The sequence below is a fragment of the Loxodonta africana genome, chromosome 25 (genome assembly GCF_030014295.1).
Source record: "Loxodonta africana isolate mLoxAfr1 chromosome 25, mLoxAfr1.hap2, whole genome shotgun sequence".
NCBI classification, from domain to species: domain Eukaryota; kingdom Metazoa; phylum Chordata; class Mammalia; order Proboscidea; family Elephantidae; genus Loxodonta; species Loxodonta africana.
The window spans coordinates 2,586,382-2,603,699 of NC_087366.1; the positions used below are offsets into that span (position 1 = coordinate 2,586,382).

Consider the following 17,318-nt stretch of genomic DNA (forward strand, 5'->3'; position numbering starts at 1 on the left):
TGAGTCAGAATCGACTCAATGGCAACGGGTTTGGTTTGGTTTATTGGGTTTTTATCACTTTTTATGTCAGTGTTATGATTGCTATGAACACAATTCAATTTTAATCTCTCCTTGTAATTAGTTTGAATTATTAAGTGTGCTAGACATCTTGCAGAAAACCATACATTTGATCTTTTTTGGCATATTTATCTATAGATAAATAAGTAGACTAATATTAAGAACTGGTAAATAATTGCTTATATTTTGTTACTAGCATGGGCCTGACTTAGTTTGGTTTTTGCATGTTAGTCATGTAACATTATTTTGAAGATGGAGACCACCACGTCTTTTCCATTTCCTCTGAAGCAGAGCGTCTCAGAAATCCTCAGACGTTTTGTTGAAAACTTTGAGACTTAGGAAAGTGATGTACTGAAATAAGTCCCTCTAATTTCTTGCCAAGGATGTTTTAGGAACAGGACACATAGCTTTATGGTTTGCCAAGTTTTAATATGGTGATTTTAGTGTCAGATATTGGTCTCTCAAATTATAATTACATCATTCACTTAATACTTAATGCAAACTCTAATTTACGAATAAAAATGACAACATTTAGAAAATAAGATTGTAAAAACTAGATTAATAATACAAAATCGAGGATATGTATGTATATCGATTATATAAGCGCGTTTTAACCAAAGTATGATTTTTCACAACTGGGATACTTCAGCTTCCCTTCCTGACAAGTTGTTCGAAAAGTTGCTCTTGGCGTCTTTTCCGTATATCCCCGTTTACAAGTAAATTCAACAGTATCATTTGTTTTTAAATAAATTTTTTTGTCATATTTCCATTTCAACTTTATATTATGTTTTTCCATCATTTCTTCTGATATTACACATGCTTCTGAAACAAAAAACAAAAATTAGTACACAAAGAATTACTTTCATAGACTTTAAGAGTTTCAAGCAGGATGTTAGATTATGGTTTAGGAATTATTTAAATCTTTCCAAACTGTGTGAAAAATCACCATGTATATTTAAATACTGTGAAAATGGTAAACCTAAATAACCTATTGTAGTCAAGTCAATTCAACTGTGACTTGTTAAGTCAATTCCAACCCCATATGTTACAGCATAGAATTGTCTCATAGGTTTTCTTGGCTGTAATCTTTACAGAAGCAGATTGCCAGGTCTTTCTTTCACAGCAATGCTTGGTGGACTCAAACCGTTAGGTTTGTAGATCAGTGTAAATTGTGTGCGCCACCCAAGGAACTTGAAATGAGTAAATAATACAAAAATGACATACTATATTTACTGAGTGATAACCAGATGTTATTATCAGAGAATCATAACATGAATTATCATATTAAGAGTTTTGCACTAAAGAAACTTTCATATCCTATGTTTCGGTAAGAATTTCCAAAACTTCATATCCTCACATATTAACATTGGAAAACACTACGGAGCAGTTCTACTCTGTAACATGTGGAGTTGCAGTGAGTAAAAACTGACTCGACAGCAACAGGTTTTACTTTATCAGTATTTGGTAGTCAAGTATTCATAATAGTTCTTCACCAATTCATAAAATATATTATAAATCGCAGAACATCATGCTCATTGCTTTGATTTTCCCAGGATCCAGGAGAATACTGAAGTACTTACCTAAGCATTTTGGTGGTTCTGACCACTGTCCATTTCTACACCTTATATATTTGTCACCCCGAAGTTCATAGAAGGCCTGGCATTGGTACTCAACTGTTGATCCTTGAGCATACGTGGGTAATGGGAATGAAATTATGTCTCCATTTTCAATAGGTGGAGGGAACCCACATTTTCCTTCAGAATCTAAATATATACATACATATATTTTTTTATATATATGCTATATGATTTATTGAGATACCAGGCAAAATACAATCAAGCACAGTATGTAGAATTTCTGAGGAAAGAAATGATTCACTGAAGAAATTCTAATCGTATAATTTGAGAGCTATAACAGTTCTCAGTTCTTCCTTTTATTCTACTTTAAAACACTAATTAACGTGTCTGCTTTGCAGTATTACAGTACATTTTTTTTCTTCATGAATATATTCAGACAAATTCATAGCTAAGATAAACAAAGGAATTTTTTCCTTTCTGTTATATAACATAGAGAAGTGTCTACTGGGTCTCTAGTCATTTTTTTTTCTTACAAGAGAAACATCAATTCCTTGCAAAAATTCAACGAATAAAAAATGTGTATTTGTATTTCTGCTAAGTATAACTAAAAATCTTTGACATATTATATAAAACCAAAGTAAGAACACCCTGAAAGATGAAGAGAAGAAGGTGGACCTTGGTGCAAGGAACCATATGATAGTGAGTTATCTGGGTTTTCTTTTTGTCTCCTGTATATCCTGAACTGGGCACTGGAGAAGACTGTAACCCAGAATTGATATCCAGTTCAGACAGAATAGTTCCAAGAAGACTCTGTTTCTCTAACCAGAGGCTGCGGAAAGGAGCTGCCTCGTAAGACAGAAATCTTTTTAACAATACCCTGACTACACTAGAAACTCACCATAGAAGAGATAAAGACCATCTTCCCCTCTCCCATGATCATCAGGGCTGAGTGAGTGGCCTAGACTTCCACTCACACCCTGAGGTAACAAGGCACCTGTTCCCTTTCCATGGTGTCAATGAGGCCAAGTGGGAAGCCTGGTTTGCACCCTGCATGGCAGTAATGGAGGTCTATTAAAATATCAGATTTAAATAGAATTCAGAGTTCAAAACATAATACCCAAAATGTACAGGATACAATTGAAAATCACACATAATATCAAGACTGGGGAAAAACTCAAAAGAGAAAAGACAATCAACAAATGCCAACACTGAGACGACTCAGATGTTGAAATTAACTAAGAAGGATTGTTAAAATCTAATGGGGATTATGTAACTAAAAAATATACTAACATTCTGAAAAATTCACTGAGTTCAAAACTGATTGGAGATAACAGAGGAGTGACTCCAAAACTTGATTATAAAATAATAAATATTAACCAATGTAAAAATAGAGGGAAAAGAAACAAACAAAAGTAAACAGAGTTTCAGGTTGCTGTGGGAAAATAGAAAAATTTTGGACTGCCATAAAAAGGGAAGAAAGTGTGGAGTGGGATAAAAAAATATTCAAAATAAAATGGATGAAAATTTCCCAAATTGGGCATAAAGCATAAACCTGCATATTCAAGAAGCTGAATGAACTTCAAACAAGATAAACTCAGAGCAATTTGTGACAAGACACATCATAATCAAATAGCTGAAAAGTAAAGTAAAAGAAAAAAAATCTGGAAAGCAGCTAGAGAGACATTATATGTGACCTAAAAGGGAAGAAGGATTCAAAAGAAAATGGGTTATTTCATCTGAAATCAACGGAGGTCAGAAGGAAGTGATACAACATTTTTCAAACTCTGAAAGAAAGGAACTGTCTACCACAAATTCTATATGCAGTAACACCATCCTTAGGAATAATGGGAAATAAAGACATTCTCAGACAAAGGAAAACTAGGAGAATTTGTCTCCAGCAGGCCTATCCTTAAAGAATGGTTAAATTAATTTCTTCAACTAGAAAGAAAAACAGAAGGACAACTGAGGCCTCAGGAAGAAGAAAGAAAAATGGAGTAGATAAAAAATAACAGGAGTAAATATACTAGACTCTCTTTCTCCTCATGAGTTTGTTTGATTTTCACTGTTGAAACAAAATTTTATCATCTGATGTTGTGCTCAGTGTATGCACAGGAAGTACTTAAGACATTTCTATTAAAAATGTGGTGAGGGTAAATGGAGTAACTGGGCAAAATGGAAGTAAAATTTAGACACTTTCTTTGAAGTAGTGAAATACCAATACAAGTAGACGTAAATTACATATGTATATTGTATTCCAGAGCACAACCACTGGATAAAACAACTATACAAAGAAAAACAAATTTTTTTAATAAAAGAGATATGCTAAAAGGCAATACAGATAAATCAAAATGAAAAATTTTTTTAAATATTCAAGAAACAAGGAAGTCAAGAAAATTGAAATAGGAATGAGAAACAGAGGAACCAAACACAACACAAACAAAATGTCAGACATATGCCCTAACAAATCAATAATTACTTTAAATGCAAAAAGCCCAAATACACCAGTTAAAAGATTGAGAATAACTGGATGAATAAGAGTGAGACCCAACTATATGCTGTCTATAAAAACTCACTTCAAACCTAAAAACACTGGTAGTTTCAAGCCAAAGCATGGAAATAAATACACCAGGCAAAGATTAAAAAAAACTCCATTACTGGCTCCTCTTCTTTTAAATCCTAACTGTTGGCATGTCCATGACTAACTGTTCAGACTTCATTTTCTAGAAACACTAATTGCCTAGATGAGCTTAGTCAGTCACACACTTGTAATTATAATCTACCTGCTGCAGGTGTCTAAATTTGTATCACTTCCTATGATCACTCCCTAGCTGTCTATTCCACTTCTTAGAGACCTGTCAAACTTATATAAACTGTCTTTTATACATTTATTCTTCAGGAAATAACTCAGTGTCTTCCTGCTGAAGATAACAGATTTTCTAAGGTTCAAACTATTCATTTAATAGGGTCAAATTTTTCGTACACAAATAAATCGTATTACCTGGCTCAGTCCACAAAAAGAATTAGATTTTAAGCATTATAATTTTATTTGCATTTGAACAAATATATTCCACAAGCAATACTTTACTACATAGTTATATCAACACGTTATTGCTACTATCTCTCTACAGTATTTTTCTGAAATAAGATATTCTACCTTTGCACTCAGGTGGTTCTGTCCAGGTTCCTCTCAGACACATCACTTCTACCTCCCCATACAGGGAATAAGGTTTGTTACATTCATAACGCACTCTCTCCCCAGGTGGATACCTAGTTTTCTGTTCTGAGATAATATTAGCATTTTTCACTTCGGGTGGATTCCCACAAGAAATATCTGAATAGAAAGAAAAATAGTCTCTTCATTAGGGTTCATTTTGAGTAACAAATCAATAAATGAAATTGCAAGTTTTTTTCAAAGGACCTTTCAAAACAATAGATAACCTATCAAGATAAAGTAAAAAAAACATATACATAAGATTGAGGAAAAGTAGGTTAAAAAAATGTACACTGTAACATTAAATTTCCACATCCTTAAATCTCTCATTTATCTTCAGATACCAGTGAAAACAAGAGATGTCCTGGACTATCTTGGAATTTAGTAAATGTCATATAACTTCATGCTCATTACTCTGATTTTCCCAGGATCCAGGAGAATACTGAAGTACTTACCTAAGCATTTTGGTGGTTCTGACCACTGTCCATTTCTACATGTTATATGTTTGTCACCCTTAAGTTCATAGAAGACCCAACACTGGTACTCAACTGTTGATCCTTGAGTGTACGTGGGTAATGGGAATGAAATTATGTCTCCATTTTCAATAGGTGGAGGGGGCCCACATTTTCCTCCAGAATCTAAATACATACACACACACACACACACACACACACACACACATATATATATATATATAAAAGATACGATTTTTGGAGATACCAGATCAATAGACAGATTAAAATGAGGCAAAAAACAAGCATAATATGCAAAATTTCTGAGGAATTTAGAAACCATAAAAAAATTAGGAAAAAGAGATTATGTGACATCAGATTTGTATTTGCAATTATTCTGCTTATTAATCATAATTTTAGCCTCTCAGAAACATAGTATCTGTATACACTTCCTTACAGAATAAGTCAAGAGCTAAGAGCTGGCTTTGAAGAATAACAAATTTAAAGAAAGAGAAAAATGATTAATTGAAAGTATTCAAACAGGAGATGAATAAAATAATAGAAAAATAAATCTATCATTTATAAAAACAACTCTATTAATTTTATTCGGCAAATGTTTAATGATACAATAATGCACATTGCATAATTCTTCAGAGTTTCAGGTACACATGAAGCAATAGTAGGTTACAGCCTTGGTTCCCAAATGAAAGTGTGTGTATAATCTTCTGTACTGAAAAAAAAAAAGGCAAAACAAAACACATTGCCATCCAGTGGATTCTAACTCATAAGAACTCTCTATAGGATGGAGTAGAACTGCCCCATAGGGTTTCCAAGACTGTATGTAGTCTTTATGGAAGCAGACTGCCACATCTTTCTCCTGCAAAGTGACTGGAGGGTTCCAACTGCCCACTATGTGCTTAGTAGCCCACTGTGCCATCAGGGCTCCTGATGATCTTCTGTAAGGCTTGTTAAAACAGCCTCTCCCAGAATTTCTGATTCAGTAGGTCTGGGGTGGACCCATGAATTTATATGTATAACAATTACCCAGAAAACGCTGACGCTGCTAGTTCAGGGACCACTCTTTGAGAACCATTGGGATAGAAGACTAACCGTTAGTTATGCAATATCATCTCTCAATCTAAACTCATTTTTTAAAAGTGACAGATAAATAATTCTATATTTTATTGCCTAAAACACTTTCACAAATAAACTTTAAAAACTTAAAGTACCTCTGCATGTCGGACTACCTATCCATCTGCTCTTGATGCACTTTACAGTATGTGACCCATCTAACTGGAAATCTTTTTCACATTCATACTCTACTTGTTCTCCTGACCTATACGATTGTTTTTCCGGGTCTTTGAGTATGGCATTGGCAAATGTGGGTAATTTCGGACAATCCGGACCAGATGGATGGACGTACCGGGGGTCCTCCGCAGCGGGGCCCCCGCCCTTGGGGCCGGGCCCTGGGAGGTTTTCCGGGTTACAGAGGCCAACTGGCGTTCCGTGCGTCATGGGGCCGCCCCGGACTCATGCTCTGGCGATGAGACCACGGTGCGTCTTCCTGGCGACCGATTCGGTCCGAGGCTTTCCCAGGGCGTCGGCGCGCTCCCGCCTCCCTTCCGCGCGCCCCCACCTCCGTCGCCGCCGTCGATCCACCGTGGTCCCGCGTGGCCCCCGGTCCGGGGCCGAAACCGGCCTCTCCACGTTGGGTGTCGCTCCCGGCCTCCCCGGCCTATGGTGTCCGCCGGCGATGGTCTCTTGGACCGGGTCAGGGCCCCGCGCGTGCCGGTCTAGTCAGCGGTGTGCGGCCGTGGAGCGCGCGAGGCTTGCCGGAGGGTCCGTGGGCTTCCGCGACCGGGGTGGGCTGTTGGGGTGCCACTGCCCCCACCGCGCCACCACCTTTCCGGTGCCCCCCGCCCCCTCCGCCGCCTGTCCTCGTCTCGTCGTCGATCCGACTTCCCATCCGGGCCGCGCCCTAGCGTGTATAGCTTCCCGGGCGACCGAAGATTCCCCAGTCCCCTCCGCGCCCACCGCCACTGCCCCTGGGCGGCGTGTAGCCGACAGGCCCTCCCGGAACGGCCTCTCCTCCTTGGTCTGGTGCACGCGTCCTGCTCGCCCCTCTAGGGCTGGGAGTGGACGGGTCCCGGCCCCTGAATCATTCTGGCCTTTCAGGAGTCTGGTTTTGTCGTTTCTTCTGGCCGGCTCCAGGCGCCCTTTGGGGATGTGTGCCCTGTCAGCGGGGGCCTTCCTGGGGAGGACGGCGAGGGGGGCGCGAATCAAAACTCTCAGGATTCTTAGGGGCCCTGGTGGCGCGGTGATTAAGCGTTTGACTGCTGACCAAAAGATCAGTGGTTCGGATCCACCAGCTGCTGCTCCCCTCGAAACCCTAAGGGGCAGCTCTGGTCTGTCCGGGAGGATCTCTGTAAGTCTGAATGAACTCAATGGCAGCGGATTTTTTAATTAGGTAAATGACAAACAACTATGGTAATTAGTCATATGATACTACAAATTCGATATTTTAACTATGGATCTATTTAAAATTTTAATTTAACCTTTAATGTAGTCTTATTTTCCATAATTTCACTGTACACATTAAATTCGAATTACTGAAACATCAGTATCTTTCAAGGGTTTTCACTATACTCTTGCCTAGCGTTTTCTGTTATTACATGTATTTAATTTATGACAGTAGATACATTGATTTTCTAGTGACTAGCCAAAGATTTGTATACCTACTTAGACAATTGGAACCATAGACTGAAAAGGTTACAGTGACAAGAAAAGCAATAATGCATATATTTAATACAGTTATTTCTTTATAAAGTCAAAAACGTACCTGGCACTTAGAGGACAGTATTTTACTTACCGGCAGTGCTGCATTTGGGAGGAGAGGACCAGTCATCTTCCATACATGTAATGCTGCTCTGATCATTGGCAAGTTTGTAGCCCGTGTCACATAAAATTTGCACAGTGTCACCTTCCAGGTGTATTTGTCCTGAAGACGAAGAATGCCCATTTTCCACCGAAGGAAAAAAGCACTGCCCTAAAGACCCAAAAAAAAAGACCCAAAAGATGACTAATATATAACATAGAATTTAGAAAGTATAACATTGCACAATCTTCAAAAGAGAAATCGTATGTAAAAACTAGCTACATAAAGATTAGTTTATGCATGTTAAAAAAAATAAATATGCAATTCCATCAATCTTTGGTTTATAATAGAAAGCAGTTTTTACTTGTAAGAGATTTTTAGATATTAAAAAAGCTACTATCTTTATTTCTCTTTTGATTCTCATGAATTGCCTTCCAGAGGTGGAGGCAGAAGACTTTGATCTCCTAAGTGTGACACCTCAGTTTTCTCTGTCAGGATGCTCTCTTTTTCACTTTCTGCCTTTTCTCTACACTCATGGAAAGAATAACACAAATAATTTTAAGGAACAAAAAGATGTGATAAATGGAAAACAAAAATAGAGCAAATAGTATAAACAAAATTGCACCTTGAATATTCAAAACTATCAAATTTACATCAAATATTATGCAGAAAAATGGAGTGTCTTGAAAAAAGCTGTGTTCACACATTATAAAATCAGTTTAAATATTAGCAGTTAAAATGATTGTCTTTAAAAGTAGGTTTTAAAACTTAGATATTTGTATTTATATCTGTGTATATATATATTCTTTCTCATTAGATTGACATGAACAACTCCTTATGAAAAGGAGAAGAATGACATATTACTTTTCTAGCTCATCTGGCCCCACCCCTACGATTATGAAGACTCTCTGGTCCCTTCTGGGACATCTCACTCCACTCATGAATGATTCTTCCAGATAATGGTGAGAGCATTTACTCACTGCGACACTTTGGTATTGGTGACCAGCCTTCCTCTGTGCAGGTTATTCGAGTCCAGAGAGACTGTGAAGCAGACAAGTAGCTATGATCACAGGTATAGTACAAATATTTTCCCATAGCAACTGGGAAGGTTCGTTTAGGTTGATTTTCACCATATGTTTTTCCATGTTTAATTTCTGGAAAATTGCAAGTTCTCTCTTGGAAAAAACAAAAGTCATACGTACATTAATGAAAAATAATAACATTATTTAAATAATGACATTGATAATGCTGTTATTATACTTAGCTGAATTTGTCCACTTGTATTATTATTATTATTTTTTTATTAGTTATCTGGGGACTGGGAAAATCTATTTCTAAACCTACAAAGCTGTTTGAGGAGGTCAGTTTTGGAGTAGCATAATATATCTTTTCTAAGTACCTACAAGATTAAAATCACACAAAAATGTAAATTCAGAGGAAGAGGGTAAAGGTGATTCCATGTATTAGACTTTGCAAGCCTAAGAAGTATCGTGCTATTTATAGTTCTCCATTTCTTTCCTTTATCTGTCACTTGCTTTACCTTTCCCATTTTCAGCAAAGAGAATTTGAGTATAAAATATTCATTTAAAAAATCAGAAAAAGAAAATAACAAAGATATAATTACTAAATTCTGATGAAGGTCCTCTAGAAATATTTATGTATGTTTCTACATTTTTGAGTGATTATCACTACCCTTTATTGGAAATGTATAAATATTATCATTCCTTTTTAGAGTGCTTTTCAGAAAATGAGGCTGGTATGCTTCTCAAGCTCAAGTCCTTATATCAAAATAGCACATTTTTCCTTATTTTTTGTCTGTTTCATTCTATTTTTATCTGTTTTGTCCTTGCTTGAAAAAGGTACATGTAGCAATTCAACTAACAAAGAAGTTATCCCAGGAAATGCATTTTTCTCCATTTGGTAGTTGTCAAGGTTGATGTTCCCAAATAACTAAAGCTCTTAGATGATGTGAGAGGAAACACTGTAAAATATGAGGCTGTGTATCTGAAAATAAAAATGAGAATGGCATCACTTTGAGAGGTGTGGGTGAGGGGAAAGATAAACTGATAGTGGAATTTCAAGTGTTGTCCCTGGTTATTTTCATTCAAAGGAGCCCTCGTGATGCAATGGTTAAAGCACTCGGCTAACCAAGAAGGTCCTCAGTTTGAACCCACCAACTGCTCTTCAGGAGAAAAGACCTGGCAATCTGCTCCAGGAAAGATTAATCTAGGAAATCCAACCGGTCTGTTCTACTCTGTCCTATAGTGTCTGTATGCACCAGAATCACCTTAACAGCACAGAACTCATTCAGAAATTCTAAAGTTCAAGCAAATTACAGTATTATATTCTTCATAAGTAGCCACACATGGTCTTGTTTCCCCTTGTTTCCGCTGCTCAGAGTAATCTCTCCGTCTGCCACTGATCTCAATCTAATAATCCTTCCCCAAGCTCACTCAGGAGTGTTTGGCAGAGATTTCTAAAGTGATTAATATATGCCAGGCACAACTTCTGTGTTTAAACCTCTGGCATCTAGCTACCCAATTCAGGAGTTGAGAATCATTTCACTTATCTGTGAATGTTGATAGAGTCTTATCCTTTGATGTATATATTTTTTGAGGTACATATTTTTCATTGTTAAAATGTTTTATCTCTTAAGAGAAGTGCTGTGAAACATGGATGTGATTTTTTGTTTGTTATCTCTTTCCAGTTTTGGTATTGCAGCACGAAACAATGTATTGCTCAATAAATACTGTGTTACTGGATACATAAAAATACTTTTATCTCTGAGCATGTGTCCTTTTACTAAGTGGGTAGTTTTCTTAAAGACCACCTTTAGAGAGAGTTTACTGAAAAAGTCTAGTTTTCAGCTGGAATCACAGGCAGGCTTTGTCCAAATTCCACTGGTCACGTACAAGTTGACACATTCTTATGTATATCTTGTATTTAGAAGTATCCTTTTATTCCCACCTCTAACAGAAGACAGACCTTTTAGCATACACTTGGGAATCAGGAAAAAGACAATCAAATTACACATCAGCTAGGTTCCTCAGCAAGTACACTGTTGACAGAGCCCTCAATCTAGTTGAACTGGATGACTGTGGTGCTTTTAAAGGGGAAACTTAAAACTGTTTACAAATATACAATTAATATTGTTGTTGTTGTGTGCCATTGAGCCAATTCTGACACAGAGTGGACGTATAGGACAGTATAGAACAGCTCCACAGGGTTTTCTAGGCTGTAATCTTCATGGGAGCAGATAGCTAGGTCTTTTCTCCTGTGGAGTGGCTGGTAGGTTTGAACCTATGACCTGCTGATGAGCAGTGGAGCACTTAACCATTGCGTAACCAGGGGTCCTTCATAATTAATATAGAAAATATTAAGCACCATATTATGATAACAAAGGAGGAAAATCAGGTACTAAAGAGTTAATGGTTTCAAATTATCTATTGATGTATGCAATGTTTGCCAATAAACTCAGAAAAGTAAATTAAAATGTATTGGTATTACACTACAAATTAATATATTTTAACTTTTGCTAAAAGAGATAATAACTTTACATGCCACTAATTTTGTTGAACTATTGATGATAATGTTCATGGCTTCTAACAGCTTTATTAGTGTTTAATTGCTATGAAATACATATACATACTCAAGATCACATTTTGAGAGGTGTTGACATATGAATCTGAAACTGTCATTGCAATGAAGTTTATGAAAATATTTACACTCTCCGAAATTCCTTGTATTATAAACAAAAAGTCGCTCACATATTTCCAAGTCAGAGTCTGGCTTTTCTTGTGACATGTGTTCTAGTTAAGGCTTTATGAGCATATTCACATGTCTCGATAAGCAGTATTGAATGGCTTCTCATACTTTGGAACTCAGGAAACAGAGACAACATGACTTAGTTTGTTTTCCTTTTAGGTTATTATAATTTCTGCCAAACGTATACTTCATTGTGATCCCACAATACAGAATATTCCTACCAGTCAATTCATTCCAAACTGCAAATATGTGAAAGTAGATATAACATAAAGCTACATTTATGAGGGAAGCTGAATATTTGTATATGTTTTTAACTTACCTTGTCCCTCAGCACAGGACACCCACAAGGTGAGGAGGACATTGATTAGAAACAGCATGTTAGATGATCCCAATGATATATAAATATACATATTCCAATTGTACTGTTTTGGGTTTGAAATCAGCTTCATTACCAGTTATCAACTGTGAGTGTAAAATTAAGTACACTACAATATAACTAAGTAAATTGAGGTCACTAAGTAAATATCAAAGTTCAGTGAGTTTTGCAAAATCTCTAGGTAATTCTCATCAGTGGCTTCACAATCATTTCTTTAATTCATCACCTTTTATACATGTATACAACTTTCTGTAGGAACAGGATGAATTGTCTCCAAATTAAATATTTCTTCAGAATAGGTCAACTTATTCCTCAGCCAATTGAATAATTTGTGATTAGCCCTCACAATCCAAGCTATGTCACTAGAACTTTCTTCTGTCCTGTACTTCCCTCCACCCAACTTCATTACTTAGTGGTCTCTAAAAATCAACTAGGATGTTTGGACTATTGTCAACCATCTGTATTATATGGGGTTAGGAAAGAAAACTGCTTTTTTTTTTTTTAAACTCACACTTGATCATAGTAGCTAGTTCAAGGGTTTCAGAACATTCTTTAAAATGAAAATAATTGAAGTGCTTTGAGGCACCATTTTTATATGGCACAATATATTCTGACACATACAATGATTTCCCTTCTATTGAAGGAATATCACTCAAGGTTCACTTTCCTTTAACTGGACTGTCCTCTCACTGATTTACTGATTGCTTTTATTCTTTATTTTCATATATATATGAAAATATATGTATATACATATATAGAAAGAGAGATAAATATATTTATATGAAAAATATATATCTTTCAAAATATATTTGTCTTGTTTTGCTACAAAGAATTGCCTTCAAACAGTAAATTAGTATTAGGTATATAATATTTTTTATGTAATATTACTATGAAGGTGGAGAAAGCAAAGCATTGACCAAAGTCATAGAGTTATGTTTTAAAAATTATATGTACGTTTAACTACAATAACTTCTAAGTATTGAAAAATATTTAAAATTATGAATAATCAAGACTTCCAGAATAGTTTATAATCTGACTAAATTTCTATGAATAAAACGTATATACTCAAAATAAATGTAACTACTCGAGTTACCGAAAGCAAGAACAAATTGGAAAGCATCTAACCTTTAAAAGAATAAAATCAACCTGTGAGATCCATCTTTTCCAGTCTTTTCAACTGATGGCACAAGTCAGTCCTCATGGTGTGTTGATAATAGAGCTTAAAAGAAATAAGTAGTATTGTTTTTGTGTTAATTTGGAGGTCTGAGTCTGGCTGGAAAAATATGTGCCAACCGAGGAGAGAAATACAGGACAATAGGAAGCCCCATCAAGATAATCCCCCCAAGTCCTGCATACAACCACCCCTTAAATTATTTACTGACTCTATTCTGAGCATTGTGAATTCCAAGGAGTCCAGTAAAAACCAACTGTAGCAGAGCTGAAAACATTGACAAATTCAGCCATTTCCAATGTCGGGGTGAAAGAATTTGGAGTTCAAGGGCACGGGAGCTTATTTAATTTCTCATAATTCCTTTTGAAACTAAGAACGGAATATGTCTTAAAAGTGCCGTGTCCCAGGGAATGATTAAAGAGCATGCATTAGACTAAGACAAATTTGAAATAGACCCACCCTAGTGAAACCTAAAACTGGGTCTTCACAGGATAATTGTGTACCACCAGGAATAAAGTTCTTAGAAGAAAGTCAGTATTTTTCAGAGGAAAATGCAAGAATGTATAATTTCTACAATGTATTATTCACAATATCTGGTGTAGAATTAACAACTTGTTAGACTTGTTTAACACTGTGTAGTAGTGACAAAATGATACACAAATTGATCAATGGAAGAGAAGAGTCCAGAAATAAAACCACACATGTAAATCACTAGTTTTATGAACTGATGCATTTTGATGTGAAAAAAAAAAAAAAGTTTTTCCCGAAAGTGTTGGAGCAACAACCTGGATTTGGGCTGGTAAATAAAACTGAACCTTGGCCTGTTTCTCACATCAAATAAATCAGTTTAAGTTAGATCAATGGTCCTAAATGTGTAGTTAAAAGATAAAACCTGAGAAGAATGAATACTGGAATATATTCAGTCATTGGTGGTAGACTAATATTTCATTACAAAAAAAAGACTACTAACTATTTAAAAAAATAATTTGGACATCAGTAATAATTTTTAATTCATGGCCACCAAAAGGCATTATCGTAAAACTAAAATAAAATAAGCCTTATATTGGCAGGAGATATTTGTAATATACCAGATGAAAGATCTATATCATACATAAACACTTCAATTAAAATATTATATTTCATAAAGCTAAATTCACAAATGTTTTCAATATCATTAAACCTCAACATAAACATTCAATTAAATATACTACACACTCATTAAAAAAAAAAAAAAAAACACTCATTAGATAGCTAATGTTTAACTGTCTGATGTTTTCAATTTTTGGTTAGAATGAGGTTGTGTAAGGGAATTTTTAAAATTGAGATACCTGAGATAAATCTGAAATGGCCAGCTCGAGGTTTGGGTATGACTTCTTTGTTGCTGGCTTCGTTTTCACCCTATCAACAACCATCTCCCGTGCAGTTCTAATCATGAAACTAAGGAATGGCCAGTAATGATGACATAACTACACTGAGACCCACCCCCCATCATAAAAATACCCTTGCAGTTACCACACTGTAAACAATCTAAGAAAGACATGTATATCCTTTAAGCTAATCACCTTATGAGCTTCCATTACAGGAAGTCCTGCCTTACAAATCCCTGCCACAAGATGTCCTGCCTTAGAATAATCTACTACCAATCAAGTAGTGTATTTTGGTTATCTAAGTTTGTAAATACCAATCAAGTAGTGTACTTCATGTTCTTTGTTCCTCCCTTATGAAACATCACTGCAGTGTGGCCATTTTGAAGTGCTGAATTTCACTGGATAGAATTCAGTCTCTTCCTGGATCCAGCTGTCTCTTTACTTTCAATAAATCTCTCAACTTTAACCAGAGTAAAGTATGGGTGCTTACTCTTAGACATTCATTGGTGTAGGTGGCATGATTCTGAAGGACATTATCTTCTGCATTCCTGAGAAGTCATGGAACCATCTCGCCCTGGTACCAGCAAGGGTGCCTTGTGCCCAGAAACATCTCCTCCAGTTCTCTGGGTTCCCTGGAAGTAAGCCTCTCAGGCCAAAGCCTCCACTTACTGTGAAGTTACTCTTTCTAGAGATTTATCATCTATCTTTCCCCTTTACCTTCATTTTCTGCTCATCTCCTGAGCATCTTTCTGGGTCTATTATCAAATTAAGTTTGATGGGACTGATATCTCATGGTCAGTCTATGTTATTGAACTGCCTTCTCTTTCTGGTACACTGTAGGATTTTTCATGAGCATTTAAGTATTTAATATTTGCAAGTTTCCCCATAAGATGGAAATTGTCACTTTCAAGAGTGAAGCAGAAGGTCATAAGCTAACTCCTGCAGCTTCTATGACTAAGCATTATGTGTCCACTTTAGTCTTACAAAACTAAGTGCTGGCATGCACTTATAGAGGGAAGTTTAAAAGACCAAAAGTTATTGTGGGGGTCATTTGAATTAACTAAACCTTTTGCACAGTAACTTAGAGGCTATGGGCTTACAAATAAAACTAAAGCAATGGGAGGTATTTTCTGATTGGTACATGGAAGCTTCCAAAAGAAATCAAAATGATAATTCGCCTCCTTGCAGGTTCTTTCAAAACCAGCTAAACAAATTAAAGAATTACAGTGTCAGAGCTCTGTAACCTTGCTGAGTACCCAACCAGCAGAAGCTTCTACACCCTCCCCTTCCCAAAATTACTCCCTTTGTCAAAATAGCTCCCTTCCCCAAAATGTCTCTCTCGTGGATTGAATTGTGTCCCCCCAAAATGTGTCAACTTCCCTAGGCCATGATTCCCAGTATTGTGTGGTTGTCCTCCGTTTTGTCATCTGATGTGTTTATCATTTGTGTTGTAAATCCTAACTTCTATGATTTTTATGAGGCAGAATTAGGGGCAGTTATGTGAATGAAGCAGGACTGAATCTACAGGATTGGGTGTATCTTGAGTCAGTCTTTGAGATACAAACTAGAGAAGTGAGCAAAGAAGAGAGAGACCTCACATCACCAAGAAAGAAGCACCAAGAGCAGAATGCATACTTGGACCTGGGGTACCAACACTGAGAAGCTCCTAGACCAGGGCAAGATTGGTAAAAAGACCTTCCCCCAGAGTCAAGAGAATGAGCAAGCCTCCCCCTGGAGCTGGCATCCTGAACTAAGAATTCTAGTCTCCTAATACATGAGAAAATAAACTACTGTTTATTAAAGCCTTCTAACTGTGGTATTTCTGTTTAGCAGCACTAGATATCTAAGATGGGCTCCCTTTCCCAAAATGGCTTCCTTTGTCCAAATGGTGAAGTCCCTGGCATCTGTAGTTCACCCTAGCCTCCAATGCCCAGTTGCCTTCCTCTACCTCTGCCACTCCAGCAGATACTGCCCTGTAACCCTCTTGATCTACCTCCTCCACTGAAAACCCCCCTACTGAACCCCCCTATTATCTCAAAGAACCTCCAGAAGATGTAAAACCTATGTGCGCAATGCCTTTTAAAAATAAACATTCTTAAGAGGGTCAAAAGCCACCACAATTTACTTTTGCCCCTTGGTCAAAAGCAGAACATTGTGCTATTGTTAAAGAATTTCCTAATCCTCATGAAGATCCTCAAAAATTCACTCAAGAATCTAGAATCTTGGCTGATATCTATGAACCTGGACTGGCAGATTTACATAATTTAATTCACTGATAAAGCCAGGTGACTCTCAAACCCATTGCCATCAAGTCAATTCCAACTCACAGGTGGATGGAAAAGGCCCGATGGAAAAATCCTATAGAATCCCAAAGCATCTGGCCTAACATTCCTGGCATGGAACTAATAGCATATACAAGAACTACTATTGCAAACCTTATTGAAACTATCCCAAAGGTCTTCCTCTG

At 36.7% G+C, this 17,318-nt stretch overlaps 1 protein-coding gene across 1 annotated transcript in view; it reads right to left on the minus strand.

Annotated features, from left to right (window-relative positions):
• Positions 1 to 592: 592 nt before the first annotated feature.
• Positions 593 to 17,318, minus strand: part of LOC100655362 (complement factor H-related protein 1-like) — a 30,166-nt gene continuing 13,440 nt past the window's right edge. The window contains exons 3-7 of the mRNA XM_010591098.3: positions 9,153 to 9,347; positions 8,167 to 8,343; positions 4,789 to 4,965; positions 1,638 to 1,820; positions 593 to 879 (exon numbers count right to left, since the gene is read on the minus strand). Of these exons, the coding sequence (XP_010589400.1) occupies positions 668 to 879; positions 1,638 to 1,820; positions 4,789 to 4,965; positions 8,167 to 8,343; positions 9,153 to 9,347 (944 nt within the window). The 3' untranslated portion in view covers positions 593 to 667. The remainder of the gene's footprint in view (positions 880 to 1,637; positions 1,821 to 4,788; positions 4,966 to 8,166; positions 8,344 to 9,152; positions 9,348 to 17,318) is intronic.